The following is a 13,879-nucleotide window of genomic DNA, read 5'->3' as shown; positions in this document are numbered from 1 at the left end:
GATGTGCGGCAAGGGCCAAGAATGCCCAACCACGCCTCGTCACATCCACACGAGAATCCACCCGCAACACTCCTGATCTATCAAGTGGCAATGTCAAGTAACTACATGGTTGTAACATTAGAGGGATTCGAGATATCACCCTTTATGGATTCCGAACGATGTAATCATCAAGGTGGCGAGGGAGGAATCACACTCGTTGGTCGACGCTTGAGGTGTTGTATGATAGAGTCGTTATCGGAGGTGGCGGAGGAGGAATCACCCTCCATGAACCACTGCCGGTTAAATACACTACAGAACTAACATTAGGAGTATGTAACAAGGTGTCACCCTTGGTACTCGATAGTAGCTCTATAGTGTCGTACAACAAGGGGGTATGAAGTGATGTGACGGGTCTTGGCTCGTCGATCAGTAGATCGAGACTTTGATGATAAAGCGGGGGCAACTAGGACTAAGGGGGTCAATGGGGATCACTGAGGAACTTATACTAAGCACTTGATATTGCAGTAGAGTATATAGCAGCGTATCAAAAACATGATATGCATCAGAATAGGAGCTATCTACAATAGTAGCAAAATCTAATGCAAGCATGAGGGAGAAAGAATTGGTGATATAGGAATGATCAAGGTGTGTTTCTTGCCTTGTTGCTCTACGGTCAAGGGCTGGTCGTCACGTGGGTAGTCGTACCCGGCAGCAGCGTGAGCGTCAGCGTCTACCAGAGAGAAGAGGGGGAAGAAACAATAAATATAAAGCATACATATGCACCATGATGCATGCCATGGTAATGTGCGCTGCTAGGCATGAGCTAACGTAGTACTACTCGTCACGGACGGATCGGGAAAATATCTAACAATATTTCCCGAGTCTCTCGCTACTACCAACCAGGCGAAAACGATGGAAAAGTTCCATGTTCGCTATGCTAGGGACGCGTGACACACGAACCGACGGCGTACCCGGGTTCGTCTTGTTTTTGTGATCAACTTTCATATAAAAATTATTTTCATCCAAATTACGAATTATTTTATATTAATTTTTAAAGTTTTTTTAATATTCTATAAATAAACGGATTTAATTTAATTCAATAATTTAACTATGACATCAACATAATGTCATGCTCACATTAGGAGTCAACATGGTGTGTTGACTGGTCAAATTGACCAATGGGCCCATTGTCATACTCACATCTTTAAACCAGGTTTAATAATTAATAAAGAAATTTAAATCAGTTAAGTTTAGTTTAATTAGAGTAGAAAAACAAAGGGGTCCCACATGTTATAAACTCCTAATTAATTAAGGAGTTTAACCAAGAGTTAATTAAGTCCTTAACTAATTAATCAATTAAATTTATAATTATTAATATTATAATAATTGTATTTATATGTTTTATTTTATTATTTTATTTATTCTTAATTATCTTTCTAATTAGCAGGGCGTGGGCCCTTGCTGTCATTCACTCGGATGGGGGGATATACCCCAAAATAACGAAAACGGATGGGGGGGTGGATCACGGCTGAGGAGCAGCCGCCCGGGCCAGCCGTGGCAAGTGGCACAACGACACAGGGGGAGTGGAGGCCGGCGGGTGCGGGGCCAAGTGGGGCGGCGAGCAGGGCACGATCGGCGGTGTGGCGGTGCAGGAGTGGTCACGGTGGTGGCGAGAGCACGCGAGCACAGGCGCAGGCGCTGCAAGGGGAAGGTGCGACGTGGGGAGGTGAAGTGGCAGCGAGGACTCATCGGAGTGGGGAAGTGTGACAGCCCGAGACCGACCCTCCAGAAGATTCCCCTTTTATTCCATTGCCGCCATGTTATTATTTTGTTTGTTGCGTTCATCATCGCATCATGCACATCATCTGCATTGCATCGGCATCCAGTTGCCGCCAGTTTTCAAAACTGCATCCGCTATTAGTTGTCGGTTCTCTCTGTGTTCGTCATTGACCATTTTGATCCCGACCACACACGCACGCGTCCGTGGCATCGTTAAATTCTTGTTTTTAACAGTGTCCGGAAAATGTTCTCGGATTGTGTCGAAACTTGGCGTGAGGTCTTATTTATATATAGGTAGGCTGCTTGCCAAATTTCGTCGCAATTGGAGTTCGTTTGATACCCAAACGGACGACCGTAGCGGCACCGTTGTCGGTTATCTATCAGACGTTTTTCAGTTTTAAAATATCATTGTCGGGTCACCTGTTTCCCCTCTCACCTCCGCCTAAGCCACCTAGCCCCTACCCGCATACCGGGACCGTCCGATTTGGATCCTACGGTCGAAAATCGGGGCATGAGGTCCCTAACCCTAGCCCCACTTGTCTATTTAAGCCCCTCACCTGCCCCTAATGGAAAACCCTAGGTTTTCCTCGGGATCCGCGCCCCACCAAGCCACAACCACAACTCCTCTCTCCTCTCTCCCAACTCCCCAGCGCCGTCGGGCCCGCGAGCTTGCAACCGACAAGTCACGAGGTAATGATGATAGTACCACTCACTTGTGGCACTGCCGCCTGAGTCATGTTGGTATAAATTGCATGAAGAGGCTCCATGATGATGGATCTTTATACTCACCTGATTTTGAATCACTAGTGACATGCAAATCATACCACATGAGCAAGGCCTTGTTTTCATTGAGATGAAACAAGATAGTAACTTGTTGGAAGTGATACATTTTGATGTATGCAGTCCAATGGGTGCTAAGGCACGCAATGGATATCATTATGTTCTTACTTCAATGACGATTTGAGTGGATACAAGAGTATTTACTTAATGAATCACAAGTCTGAAATATTGAAAAGTTCAATTCTGTTTCGAAGTGAAGTTCGTCGTAACAAGAGGATTAACTGTCTACGATATGATCATAGAAATGAATATCTGAGTTACAAGTTTTGGTACGCAGTTAAGACAATGTGGAAATTGTTTCGCAGTTCATGCCACCTGGAACATCATAGTGTGATGATGTGTCTGAATGTCATAGCCACGCACTATTTGGTATGGTGCATGCTATGATGTCTCTTATCGAATTACCACTATCGTTTATGGGTTATGCATTAGAGACAACCGCATTCACTTTAAATAGGGCACCGCGTATTTCCGTTGAGATGACACAGTATAGACTGAGGTTTAGAGAAATCTAAACTTTCGTTTCTTGAAAGTTTGGGGCTTCGACACTTATGTGAAAAAGTTTCACTCTGATAAGCTCGAACCCAAAGCGGATAAATGCATCTTCATAGGATATCCAAAACAGTTGGGTACATCTCCCATCTCGGATCCGAAAGCAAAGTGTTTGTTTCTAGAAACGGATCCTTTCTCGAGGAAAGGTTTCTCTCAAAAGAATTGAGTGGGAGGGTGATAGAACTTGATGAGGTTATTGAACCATCACTTCGACTAGTGTGTAGCAGGGCACGGGAAGTTGTTCCTGTGGCGCCTACACCAGTTGAAGTGGAAGCTGATGATGGTGATCATTGAGCTTCGGATCAAGTTACTACAAACCTCGTAGGTCGACAAGGTCGCATACTACTATAGAGTGGTATGGTAACCCTGTCTTGGAGGTCATGTTGTTGACCAATAATGAACCTACGAGTTATGGAGAAAGCAATGGTGGGCCCGGATTCCGACAAATGGCTGGAGGCCATGAAATCCGAGAGAGGATCCATGTATGAAAACAAAGTGTAGACTTTGGAAGAACTACTTGATGGTCGTAGGACTATTGAGTAAAGATGGATCTTTAAAAGGAAGATAGACGACGATGGTGATAAGTCACTATTAAGAAAAGCTCGACTTGTTGCAAAGATGTTTCCGACATGATCAAACAGTTGACTATGGTGAGACTTTCTCACTCGTAGCGATGCTACAAGTCTATTAGAATTATGTTAGTAGTTGTTGCATTATTTTTGAAATATTGCACATAGGATGTCAAAACATTGTTTCCTCGATGGTTTCCTTGAGCAAACATTGTATGTGATACAACCAGAAGGTTTTGTCGATCCTAAAGATACTAACACGTATGCAAGCTCCAGCGATCCTTCAATCGACTGGTGCAAGCATCTCGGAGTTGGAATATACACTTTGATGAGATGATCAAAGATTTTGGGTTTGTACAAGGTTTATGAGAAACTTGTATTTCCAAAGAAGTGAGTGGGAGCACTATAGAATTTCTGATAAGTATATGTGGTTGACATATTGTTGATCAGACGTAATGTAGAATTTCTGTGAAGCATAAAAGGTTGTTTGAAAGGAGTTCTTCAAAGGAATACCTGGATTGAGCTACTTGAACGTTGAGCATCAAGATCTATGGAGATAGATCAAAACGCTTAATAGAAGTTTCAACAAGATGCATGCCTTGACAAGTTTTTGAAGGAATTCGAAATAGATCAGCAAAGAAGGAGTTCTTGACTGTGTTGTAAGGTGTGAATTTGAGTAAGACTCAAAACCCGACCACGTCAGAATAAAGAGAATAGACGAAGGTCGTCTTCTATGCCTTAGCCGTAGACTCTAAAGTATGACATGCTGAGTACCGCACGTGATGTGTGCCTTGCAGCAAGTCTATTAAGAGGTACACAGAGTGATCCAGGATTGAATCACTGATCAGCGGTCAAAGTTATCCTTAGTAACTAAATAGACTAAGGAATTTTTCTCGATTATGGAGGTGGTTAAAGAGTTCATCGTAAATGGTTATGTCGATGCAAGCTTTGAGACTAATCCGAATAACTATGAGTAGTGAAACAGATTCGTATAGTAGAGTAGATATTTGGAGCATTTCCGAATAGCACGTAGTAGCAGCATCTGTAAGATGACATAAAGATTTGTAAAGAACGCATGGATCTGAAAGTTTCAGAACCGTTGACTAAAACCTCTCTCACGAGCAAGACGTGATCAGACCCCAGAACTATATGGGTGTTGGATTCGTTAAAAGCACATGGTGATGTGAACTAGATTATTGACTCTAGTGCAAGTGGGAGAGTGTTGGAAATATGCCCTAGAGGCAATAATAATTAGTTATTATTATATTTCTTTGTTCATGATGATCGTTTATTATCCATGCTACAATTGTATTGATTAGAAACACAATACTTGTGTGGATACATAGACAAAACACTGTCCCTAGTAAGCCTCTAGTTGACTAGCTCGTTGATCAAAGATGGTCAAGGTTTCCTGGCCATAGGCAAGTGTTGTTACTTGATAACGGGATCACATCATTAGGAGAATCATGTGATGGACTAGACCCAAACTAATAGACATAGCATGTTGATCGTGTCATTTTGTTGCTACTGTTTTCTGCGTGTCAAGTATTTGTTCCTGTGACCATGAGATCATATAACTCACTGACACCGGAGGAATGCTCTGTGTGTATCAAACGTCGCAACGTAACTGGGTGACTATAAAGATGCTCTACAGGTATCTCCGAAGGTGTTCGTTGAGTTAGTATGGATCAAGACTGGGATTTGTCACTCCGTATGACGGAGAGGTATCTCGGGGCCCACTCGGTAATACAACATCACACACAAGCTTTGAAAGCAATGTGACTTAGTGTAAGTTGCGGGATCTTGTATTACGGAACGAGTAAAGAGACTTGTCGGTAAACGAGATTGAAATAGGTATGCGGATACTGACGATCGAATCTCACGCAAGTAACATACCGAAGGACAAAGGGAATGACATACGGGATTATATGAATCCTTGGCACTGAGGTTCAAATGATAAGATCTTCGTAGAATATGTAGGATCCAATATGGGCATCCAGGTCCCGCTATTGGATATTGACCAAGGAGTCTCTCGGGTCATGTCTACATAGTTCTCGAACCCGCAGGGTCTGCACACTTAAGGTTCGACGTTGTTTTATGCGTATTTGAGTTATATGGTTGGTTATCGGAAATCCCCTCTCGTTGATGGACATCACCATGATAGGTCTTCGTGCGCGTAGGAAATTTTTTGTTTCCCATGCGACGTTCCCCAACAGTCCTCCGTACCGTCGTAGGTGGCGAAGTCAATCTTGGCGAAGCGCGGCGGTGTTTGAGTAAGACCGAAGTTTCCGTACGGCTCAGCGGTGCGGAGCAACGTTGACGGTGTTGGGTCGGTGGCCACAGGGGGTCCCCCGTCGAAAGACGGCCCGTCGCAGATGGCGTAGGGGCCCGCGGAGCTTGAGGGGGGGGTCGTCCTGCATAGCGGTAGCCGGCTGCTCCGACACCATCGTGTAGACCGGCAGCGGAACAGAGTCAGTCAACCAGGCCGGAAGTGGGGACGGTGAGGGCGGGAACCGGACCTGTTGGATCGGGACGCCTGCTGGTGTTGTGGAAGGCGGCCCGGACCTGAACTGCGGCGGCCCCGACAGCTACAGCGGCTGCTGGAAGGGGGCGGCGGGCGCGACCGATGCCGCAAACGTCTGAGTCGGCCAGGGCGACCAAGGCGGGGTGGTGGCTAGTGTGGGCGGCACCTGAAGTGGACCGACGATCGTGGGGCCCGGCGGTGGTGGCTGCTGCCATGGGAGCAGCTGTAGCCCGGTGGTGGGGGCTGGCAGCTCCGCCGGTGGCGGACCGTAGGGGCCGGCCAGATAAATGCGGATCCCCTCGACCGCGGTGGCGAGGTCGCGCAGGGCCCCCATGACCTCCTTCGGGGTGTAGATGACAGGGGCCGGGGCGGCAGTTGTACCCAGTGGCATGATGAAGAGGGCCTGCAGCAGGGTGGTGGTGACGATCGGGAGGGTGGAGGAGGGCGGGAGGGTGGTGGCGGTCGGCGAAGATGACATGATCGGCCTGGAGTCTCTAGATACGAAATTGGTAGGAACCGCTAGGGTTCTACCTGGTCTAGGGCGGAGGTTGTAGGGGATTAAGCGGAGTTGGCGAGGGCTGGCACGCGGAGGCTGACGGCGGCGGAAGGCGGCGGCGGAGCTAGGGTTCCGACTCGTGTGGGAGCCGGACAACAGAGTTATGACTATATTGCTTAATTTCAAAAGAGTTGTTTACATCGGTTTATATAATCTCGATAACTTTTACTCTAAGATAACTAAGATAACTTGAACTCTAAGATAACTTGGACACTAAGATAACTAAGATAACTTGGGCTAAGCCCGTAACTAATCATGTCCATTGGGCCTCCTTCTTTGGTACGTAGTACCGGTCATAACAGCGGATGTGTCTCTTTGGACGGTGACCGATGCAACATATATGAGTATTGTAATGTCATGAGAGTAAACAGTTTATTTGCTTTGCCGCTTGGCGGCTTTTGTTCAAAACTCTTTCTTCTTAATTAATGAAATGGCAAATCTTTCACCTTGTTTCAAAAAACAAGCGTCACTTCAATGACGACAGAGAAGATTTGTTAAACCAGATTCGGGACAAAATTGAGCTTTACTAGAAGCTTCAAATTAAACATGAACGGCACGGGCATCCGAGGTAGGGCTCGCCGGCGGCATGGTACAAGGAGGAGGATCGCCGGTAAGCGACGACGGCTGCTTCTCGCCGTTCTCGGCCTGCTCAAGATAGTTCCCAACTTCCCATGCGGGTGTTCCTGACATGTGGCCTTCTCAGGGCCTCTTTGATTCGTAGGATTCTCAAAATGGAGGAATAGGAAAAACGTAGGAATAGAGTGACATGTCCTTTTCTACACTACATGATTTGAAAGTGTGTCTGATAGTATAGAAAAAACAAAGGAATTCTACAAAGAAGTTTGATTGCCTCTTCGATTCGTAGGATTCTCAAAATGCAGGAATAGAAAAAACGTAGGAATAGAGTGGCATGTCCTTTTCTACATTACAGGATTTAAAAATGTGTTTGATAGCACAGGAAAAATAAAGAAATTCTACAAAAAGGTTTGAGTGGATGGAAATTTTCCTCCAAAATATAGTACAAACGAATCCTATGAAAAAATTCCAAAGGATTTCAATCCTACGATCAAACGACCATCGTAGGAAAAATATCCTAAGGATCCAAATCCTCCAAAAATCCAATAAAATTCCTTTGTATCAAAGGAGCCCTGAATAGATGAAAATTTTCCTCCAAAATATAGTACAAATGAATCCTATGAAAAAATTCCAAAGGATTTCAATCCTACGAATCAAACGACCATCGTAGGAAAAATCCTAAGGATCCAAATCCTCAAAAAATCCAATAAAATTTCTTTGTATCAAAGGAGCCAGGCTAGATGATGGTGGCTTCTGCAACTCCAACTACAACTAATCTAACTTTGACAATAGAAATTCCAACCCCAACTTTCGCAACAACCCTAGATCCAGTTCAAACTATAGGGAGGAGATTTATGACATGCAGGGACGATGGGAGACGGACTGTGGACATCAATATGCGTCAAGATGTATTTCATCTATTTGACCTTGTATATAGCCACCGCTAAGAGCATCTCCAACAGACGCCCAAAAACTGCTCCGCGTGCTAAAAAATCCGTTTTTGAGCGCCGGACTGCTCCAGCAGAAGCTGCAAAACACTGCGCGCGATAAAAACTTTCGGGCGTGCGCTCAAAAACGCTATCGCGCGCAGCATATTTGTTGCGCCGGCTTGCGCACGCAGCAAACTCTGAGCTGCTGCAGATGGGACCGTTGGATCGGACTGGATTGGGCGCCGCACTAGCGCGCGTCTGTTGGAGATGCTCCGGTCCCCGCGCTTCAAAACTGCTACAGTGGCGCGCTAAAAAATTTATTGGGCGCGGATATTTTGCTCTGCCGTTGGAGATGCTCTAAGTATATTTGACCGCTGAGAAATCGACTTGCAACATTATTTTTCAGTCTACTCCATGACTGGTTCCGTATTTCCAACGTCAGTCGTCCGTTGTCATGACTCTCATGCTTTTCTAATCTCTCAGATGCGTTCCTGATGCGGGAGGATGATTTTTAAGAGCATCTCCAACAGCCGCGCTAAACTAGCGCCGCTTCGCAAATTAGGTCGTCTAGCGCGCGCGACGCGGCGGGTGGCTCCAGCGGACGCGCAAAAACCGCACGCGCGCTATAACAAGTTGGGCGCGCGGTCGGATACGCTATCCCGCGTGGTGTATTTGGGGCGCCCGCTTCCGCGCGCGGCACACTCGAGCGCTCGCGCCGCACTCTCTCCTCTCCTCCTCCTACGCACCGCGCGCGCCGACGCCGGCGCCCTGCCACGCATGGACGCGCACACCGGCACCCCGCTCACCCCATTGAACAGCCGCGACCCCCTCCCCCCCCATCCCGCCGCCGCTGCCGTCGCCGTCGCCGGAAGCCCTAGCGCGGGGAGCCTTGGCGTCGCCACCGCCGGAGCGTGGGCATGAACTTTTATTCATCAACTTGTTTGTGTCAAATTTCACATGTTCATTGCATTTTGATGAATGTTTCAAACTCATTTTGTGTCCAAAATGCCATATATGTTAAAATACCCGGCGAGTCGCGCGCGCTGTATTTTTGCGCGCTGCATTTTAGCGCGGCTACTGGAGCGCTGTGTCGCGCCAAATCAGAGGATAGGCGCGCGACAAACTAGTTTTTTGCGCGCGGCGCGTTCCGCGTGGGTTGGATCTCGTCGAGAGCATCTCCAACAGCAGCGCGAAACGGGGCGCGCGCGGTAAACCGCCATTTTAGCGCGAAAAGGGACGCGCGCGCGAAAAGGCGGCAGCTCGCACGCCATTTTTGCCGCGCCGCTTCGCGCGCGCCTATAAAAAGCGCAGCGCTGCCGCTTCCTCGCGCCGCCACCGATCCACTCTCTCTCTCCCCTCTGCCTCTCGCGCCACCGCCGCTCCAGCGCGCCGCCACCGCTCCAGCGCCCCGCCCCCGACGCGCCACCATGTCGTCGCGCCGCCGTTCTGCGTCCGGCTACCGCGGCGTCCGCGAGCGCCCCAACGACGGGTTCTACGCCGAGATACGCTCCGGCGATCTCCGGCTTAGCCTCGGCACGTACGACACAGCGCACGAGGCCGCCCGCGCGTTCGACGCGGCGGCGTGGCGCCTAGGCAGGCCGCGTCGCCAAATGAACTTCCAGGACGTCTACACGCTCCAGCAGGCGTTAGACGTCGTCCCGCCGCCTCGTGTAAACTCCGCACAAGACCGTGCGGAGCACACTGCGCGGCAGCACCGCCTCCTCGTCGCCCAGGAGGACGAGCGGGTCATGGTGGAGTGGCGCCGGCGCCACCCGAAGGACGTCGCCTACGAGCAGGAATATTGGGCAAGGCGCCGCGAGGAGGACACGCGCCGGCGCCGCGAGGAGCGCTTGGACAGGCGTCGGCGGAAGGCATTGGCGAGTGCGCAGGCCGACCTCGTCAATGCAGGCGGGAGCTCCTTCTTCACTGAAGAAGACGAGCGTTGGTTCGACATCTGGCTGTCAACCTCTGGCGACACCAACGACGATGATAATGGTGCAGATGATTGGAGCGACTGATGAGATTTTAGTTTTTATGTTTTCGAACTATTTAGCACCGAATTATCTATCTATGTTTTCGAACTATCTAGCACCGAATTATCTATCTATGTTTTCGAACTACCTATCAAGTTTTTTTTATTTGAATGCAATCTATTTAAAAAATAGTTTGCGCGCGTTGCATTTTTGGGCACTGCTGGAGCGGCGCGCGCTGCGTTATAGCGCGGCTACTCGAGCATGCGTCTAACCCCGCGCTAAATCAGCCGAAGCGCGCGCGGCAAACGCATTTTTTAGACGCGGCGGGAAGCGCGCGGGTGTTGGAGATGCTGTTATGCCAGCGTCAGGTTCTGCAGCATCCGCGGCATTGGCGGCATGTCGACGTGCACGACGCCCTCCAGCGCCTGCACGACCTGCGCCATGGCCGGCCGGTGCGCCTCCTCGTCCTGAATGCACCAGCACGCCACCCTGCACGCCCGCTCCAGCTCCTCCCCCCTCACGTCGCCGCGCAGCCGCGGGTCGGCCACGGCGCCAGCTTCCCCGGCCGCCACCTTCCCCACGGCCCACACCGGGAAGAACGTCGACGACGCGCGCCGCCCTTCCTCCACCTCCATGGAATCGCTGGCATCATCGCCGCCGCCGTCGGCAGAGCTGTCGGCGTTGCGTCGGCCCGAGATGAGCTCGAAGAGCACCATCCCGAAACTGTACACGTCCGCCTTGGCGCTGATGGGCAGCCCGGAGATCCACTCCGGCGCCAGGTACCCGATGGTGCCCCGCATCGTCGTCAGGGCGCGGCTGAAGTCCCTCCCCACCAGCTTCGCCATGCCGAAGTCGGCGAGCTTCACGCACAGGTCCTTGTCCAGCAGTATGTTCTCCGGCTTCACGTCGCAGTGTATGATGCGCTCGCGGCAGCCGTCGTGCAGGTACGCCAGCCCCCTGGCGACGCCGAGCATGATGCCGTACCGGTCGCGCCAGCTCGGGCATGAGCCGCCGCTGCCCTTGAAAAGGTAGCTCTCAAGGGAGCCGTTGGGCATGTACTCGTACACGAGCAGCTTCTCGTCGGCCGACGAGCAGAAGCCGAGGAGCCGGACGAGGTTGACGTGCTGGATGCGCCCGAGCGTGTTCACCTCCGTCCGGAACTGCTTATCGCCCTGCCGGAGACCCTCCAGCTTCTTGACCGCCACATCGGTGCCGGTGTCCCCGCTCTTCAGGACGCCGCGGTACACGGAGCCGAAGCCTCCGCCGCCGAGCCGGTCCGAGAAGTTCTTGGTGGCGGCGCGTAGGTCGCCGTAGCTGTACACGGCCAAGGAGGAGGATACCTCGTTCGCCATGCTGTCCAGCCGCCGCCGCCGCCTCCTCCTGGAAAGAAGGAACCAGGCTAGCAGCGCGGACGCGACCAAAGCTGCTGCCACACATGCCAACACGATTCCAACGACAAGCTGCAGTGCCGGCCCCTCTTTCTTTTTGTTTGCTCTGCTCAAATCTTGCAGCCCTGATTCTGAAAGCCGGAGATACAGGTCGTCCGACGACCCCGAGGCCCCAGAGTCGGCGTAAAGCTGCTGAAGGTTGCGGAACTCGCCGTGCCAGACGGCGCACTGGCCGCCGCCGGAGAAGGTGTAGGCCTGGCAAGAGCAGTTCTCGAGGCAAGCCGACTCGTACTCTGTTTTGCTCTGGGCGCCGCCGACGGCGAGCGAGTCGTCGGGGAGCTTAACGTTGGGCAGCGCCAGGAACCCGTCTGTCGACGTAGACGACGATCCCTTGCCGTTGCGCGCGCACGCGAGCGACGAGTTCCGGCGGCACCCGCCGGTCCAGTCGCTGAGCGCCCAGTCCTGCTCCGACGCCGGCACGAACCCGGGCGGGCACCGGCACGACGGCTGGCTCCTCTGGTCGCAGACGCCGAAGGCGCCGCAGACGGCGTAAGCGTCGCACTGCACGGTGGGCGCGGCCCAGAAGAACTGCCAGCGCTGGCTAGCGGGCACCCAGATGTACTGCTTCGCCTGCCCCGTGCCCTCGAACACCTGGCGCGTGATCGTCGCGTTGTCGTAGAGCGCCCAGCTGAGCCGCCGGTACGCCGGCGTCTCGACGTAGGTCTGGTTGAAGAGCACGTTGTTGACCGCCTCCGGCACCAGCGCGAAGACGCGGCCCGTCCACACGCCGCTCCGCCAGTACACGCGTGTCCGGTTCCAGAAGTAGAAGAACTCGCTGGTGCCGTTGCGGTCTACGGTGTTGCTGAACATGCCCGGCGCCGGGTCCTCGGCGTTCCGCCACGACGTGAGCCTCTGGTACTCGCCGGTGAGCTTGTTCTCGCCGAGCCACGCCCCGGGCACCAGCGTGTCCGTCGGGTGGTCGAAGCTCTGCCAGAGCACGGTGGAGGAGTTGCCGCCGCCGAGGAGAACCAGGTTGCCGTCGTCGCGGATCACCGCAGTGTTGTTGTTGTTGTTCGACTCCTCCGACAGGTTCGATCTCGACGACGACCACACGACGCCCTCGCTGGGGCTGACGAGCTCGAGGCTGCCATCGTCGGCGGACACCCGGAGCTCGGCGGAGTCAGCGCTGGACAGGGGGCTCGCGCGGTTGGCAACCCAGATGACGGTCTGGACGGGGATGTTCTTGTACCATACGCCGAGGTAGAACCGGCCGGAGCTGCCGGGGCTAAAGAGCCCGGCCTCGAACTTGCCCTGCGGCGAGACCACCGTGTCGTTGCCCCGCAGCGGCCGCCGCGCCGAGACGGCGTCCAACTCCGCCGCCGCTGCTGCCGGGCAAGAATGAGCGAAGCATAGCGCAACGAGTGCGAAAGCGGCGACCGTCGGCGACATGTTATCCTTCAGGTGTATTGAATTCTCGATCAGGAGGAGAGATGGCGACGGAGAGCGAGTGACACGCGGTTGCTGTCGCGTTTGCACGCAGCTATATGATGTCGCGTGCTCGCCGCCCGCCTCGTCGTCTGGATGACTTATCCGTGCATACACATGGCCATTATTTCTCCTCCAGATCATGACCAAAGTGGCACATTGGCACCTCCCACAAATGTAAAATGTCAATGGGAATTTTGTCCTTACCTACTCCTCGCAGCAATGGCTACCGATGACGCAGCAAAAATGAGAAGGGAGAATTACTACGAGGTAATATCATCGGTGGTGCTTAAACTTGTCAATGATGTTTACTTTAATGCCCGAACTTGAAAAATACATCGAATTGGGTCTAGAACTTGGCACAAGCGTTCAAATACAGTGGTAATTTTATCTATATGACGTATAATGCACTGACAGGGCATGGCATTATGATTAGCAAGCACACATGACGTGAGAGGCACTTCTAACAAAGGGTGTGCTTTATATATGTCTCTATGACCAACGAACCCACATGTGAGCACAAAGGAAAAAACCCAGTTAAAATTTATTGTACAAATGATTTGTACTAGCTTCCACGGCATAGCGGACAACGTGTGCTAGCCGTCCCTCTTATTAAGATTAAGTGTACAAAGTATGTAAACGTCATATCTATATAAACAAGCTGGCGCGTATGTTTATTAAGGATACTCGTATGGTTTCAATGAAATCGAATCAGTGTGGTCAATGTTA

At 51.5% G+C, this 13,879-nt stretch overlaps 1 protein-coding gene across 1 annotated transcript; it reads right to left on the bottom strand.

The window, feature by feature from the left end:
• Positions 1-10,422: 10,422 nt before the first annotated feature.
• Positions 10,423-13,361, bottom strand: LOC123402844 (G-type lectin S-receptor-like serine/threonine-protein kinase At2g19130). The gene has a single exon (XM_045096800.1). It carries the CDS (start codon positions 13,292-13,294, stop codon positions 10,631-10,633), a length of 2,664 nt encoding a protein of 887 aa, XP_044952735.1. The 5' UTR covers positions 13,295-13,361; the 3' UTR covers positions 10,423-10,630.
• Between the last annotated feature and the right edge of the window lie 518 nt (positions 13,362-13,879).

Source organism: Hordeum vulgare, chromosome 6H, assembly GCF_904849725.1.
Source record: "Hordeum vulgare subsp. vulgare chromosome 6H, MorexV3_pseudomolecules_assembly, whole genome shotgun sequence".
In the NCBI taxonomy this organism is placed as follows: Eukaryota; Viridiplantae; Streptophyta; class Magnoliopsida; order Poales; family Poaceae; genus Hordeum; species Hordeum vulgare.
Note: the sequence above shows the minus strand (reverse complement) of the source record. Positions and strands in the feature narration are given on the sequence as shown.

Excerpts from the sequence above, each read along its gene's own strand:
- LOC123402844 (XM_045096800.1), bottom strand. The coding sequence starts at position 13,294 with ATGATCTGGAGGAGAAATAATGGCCATGTGTATGCACGGATAAGTCAT.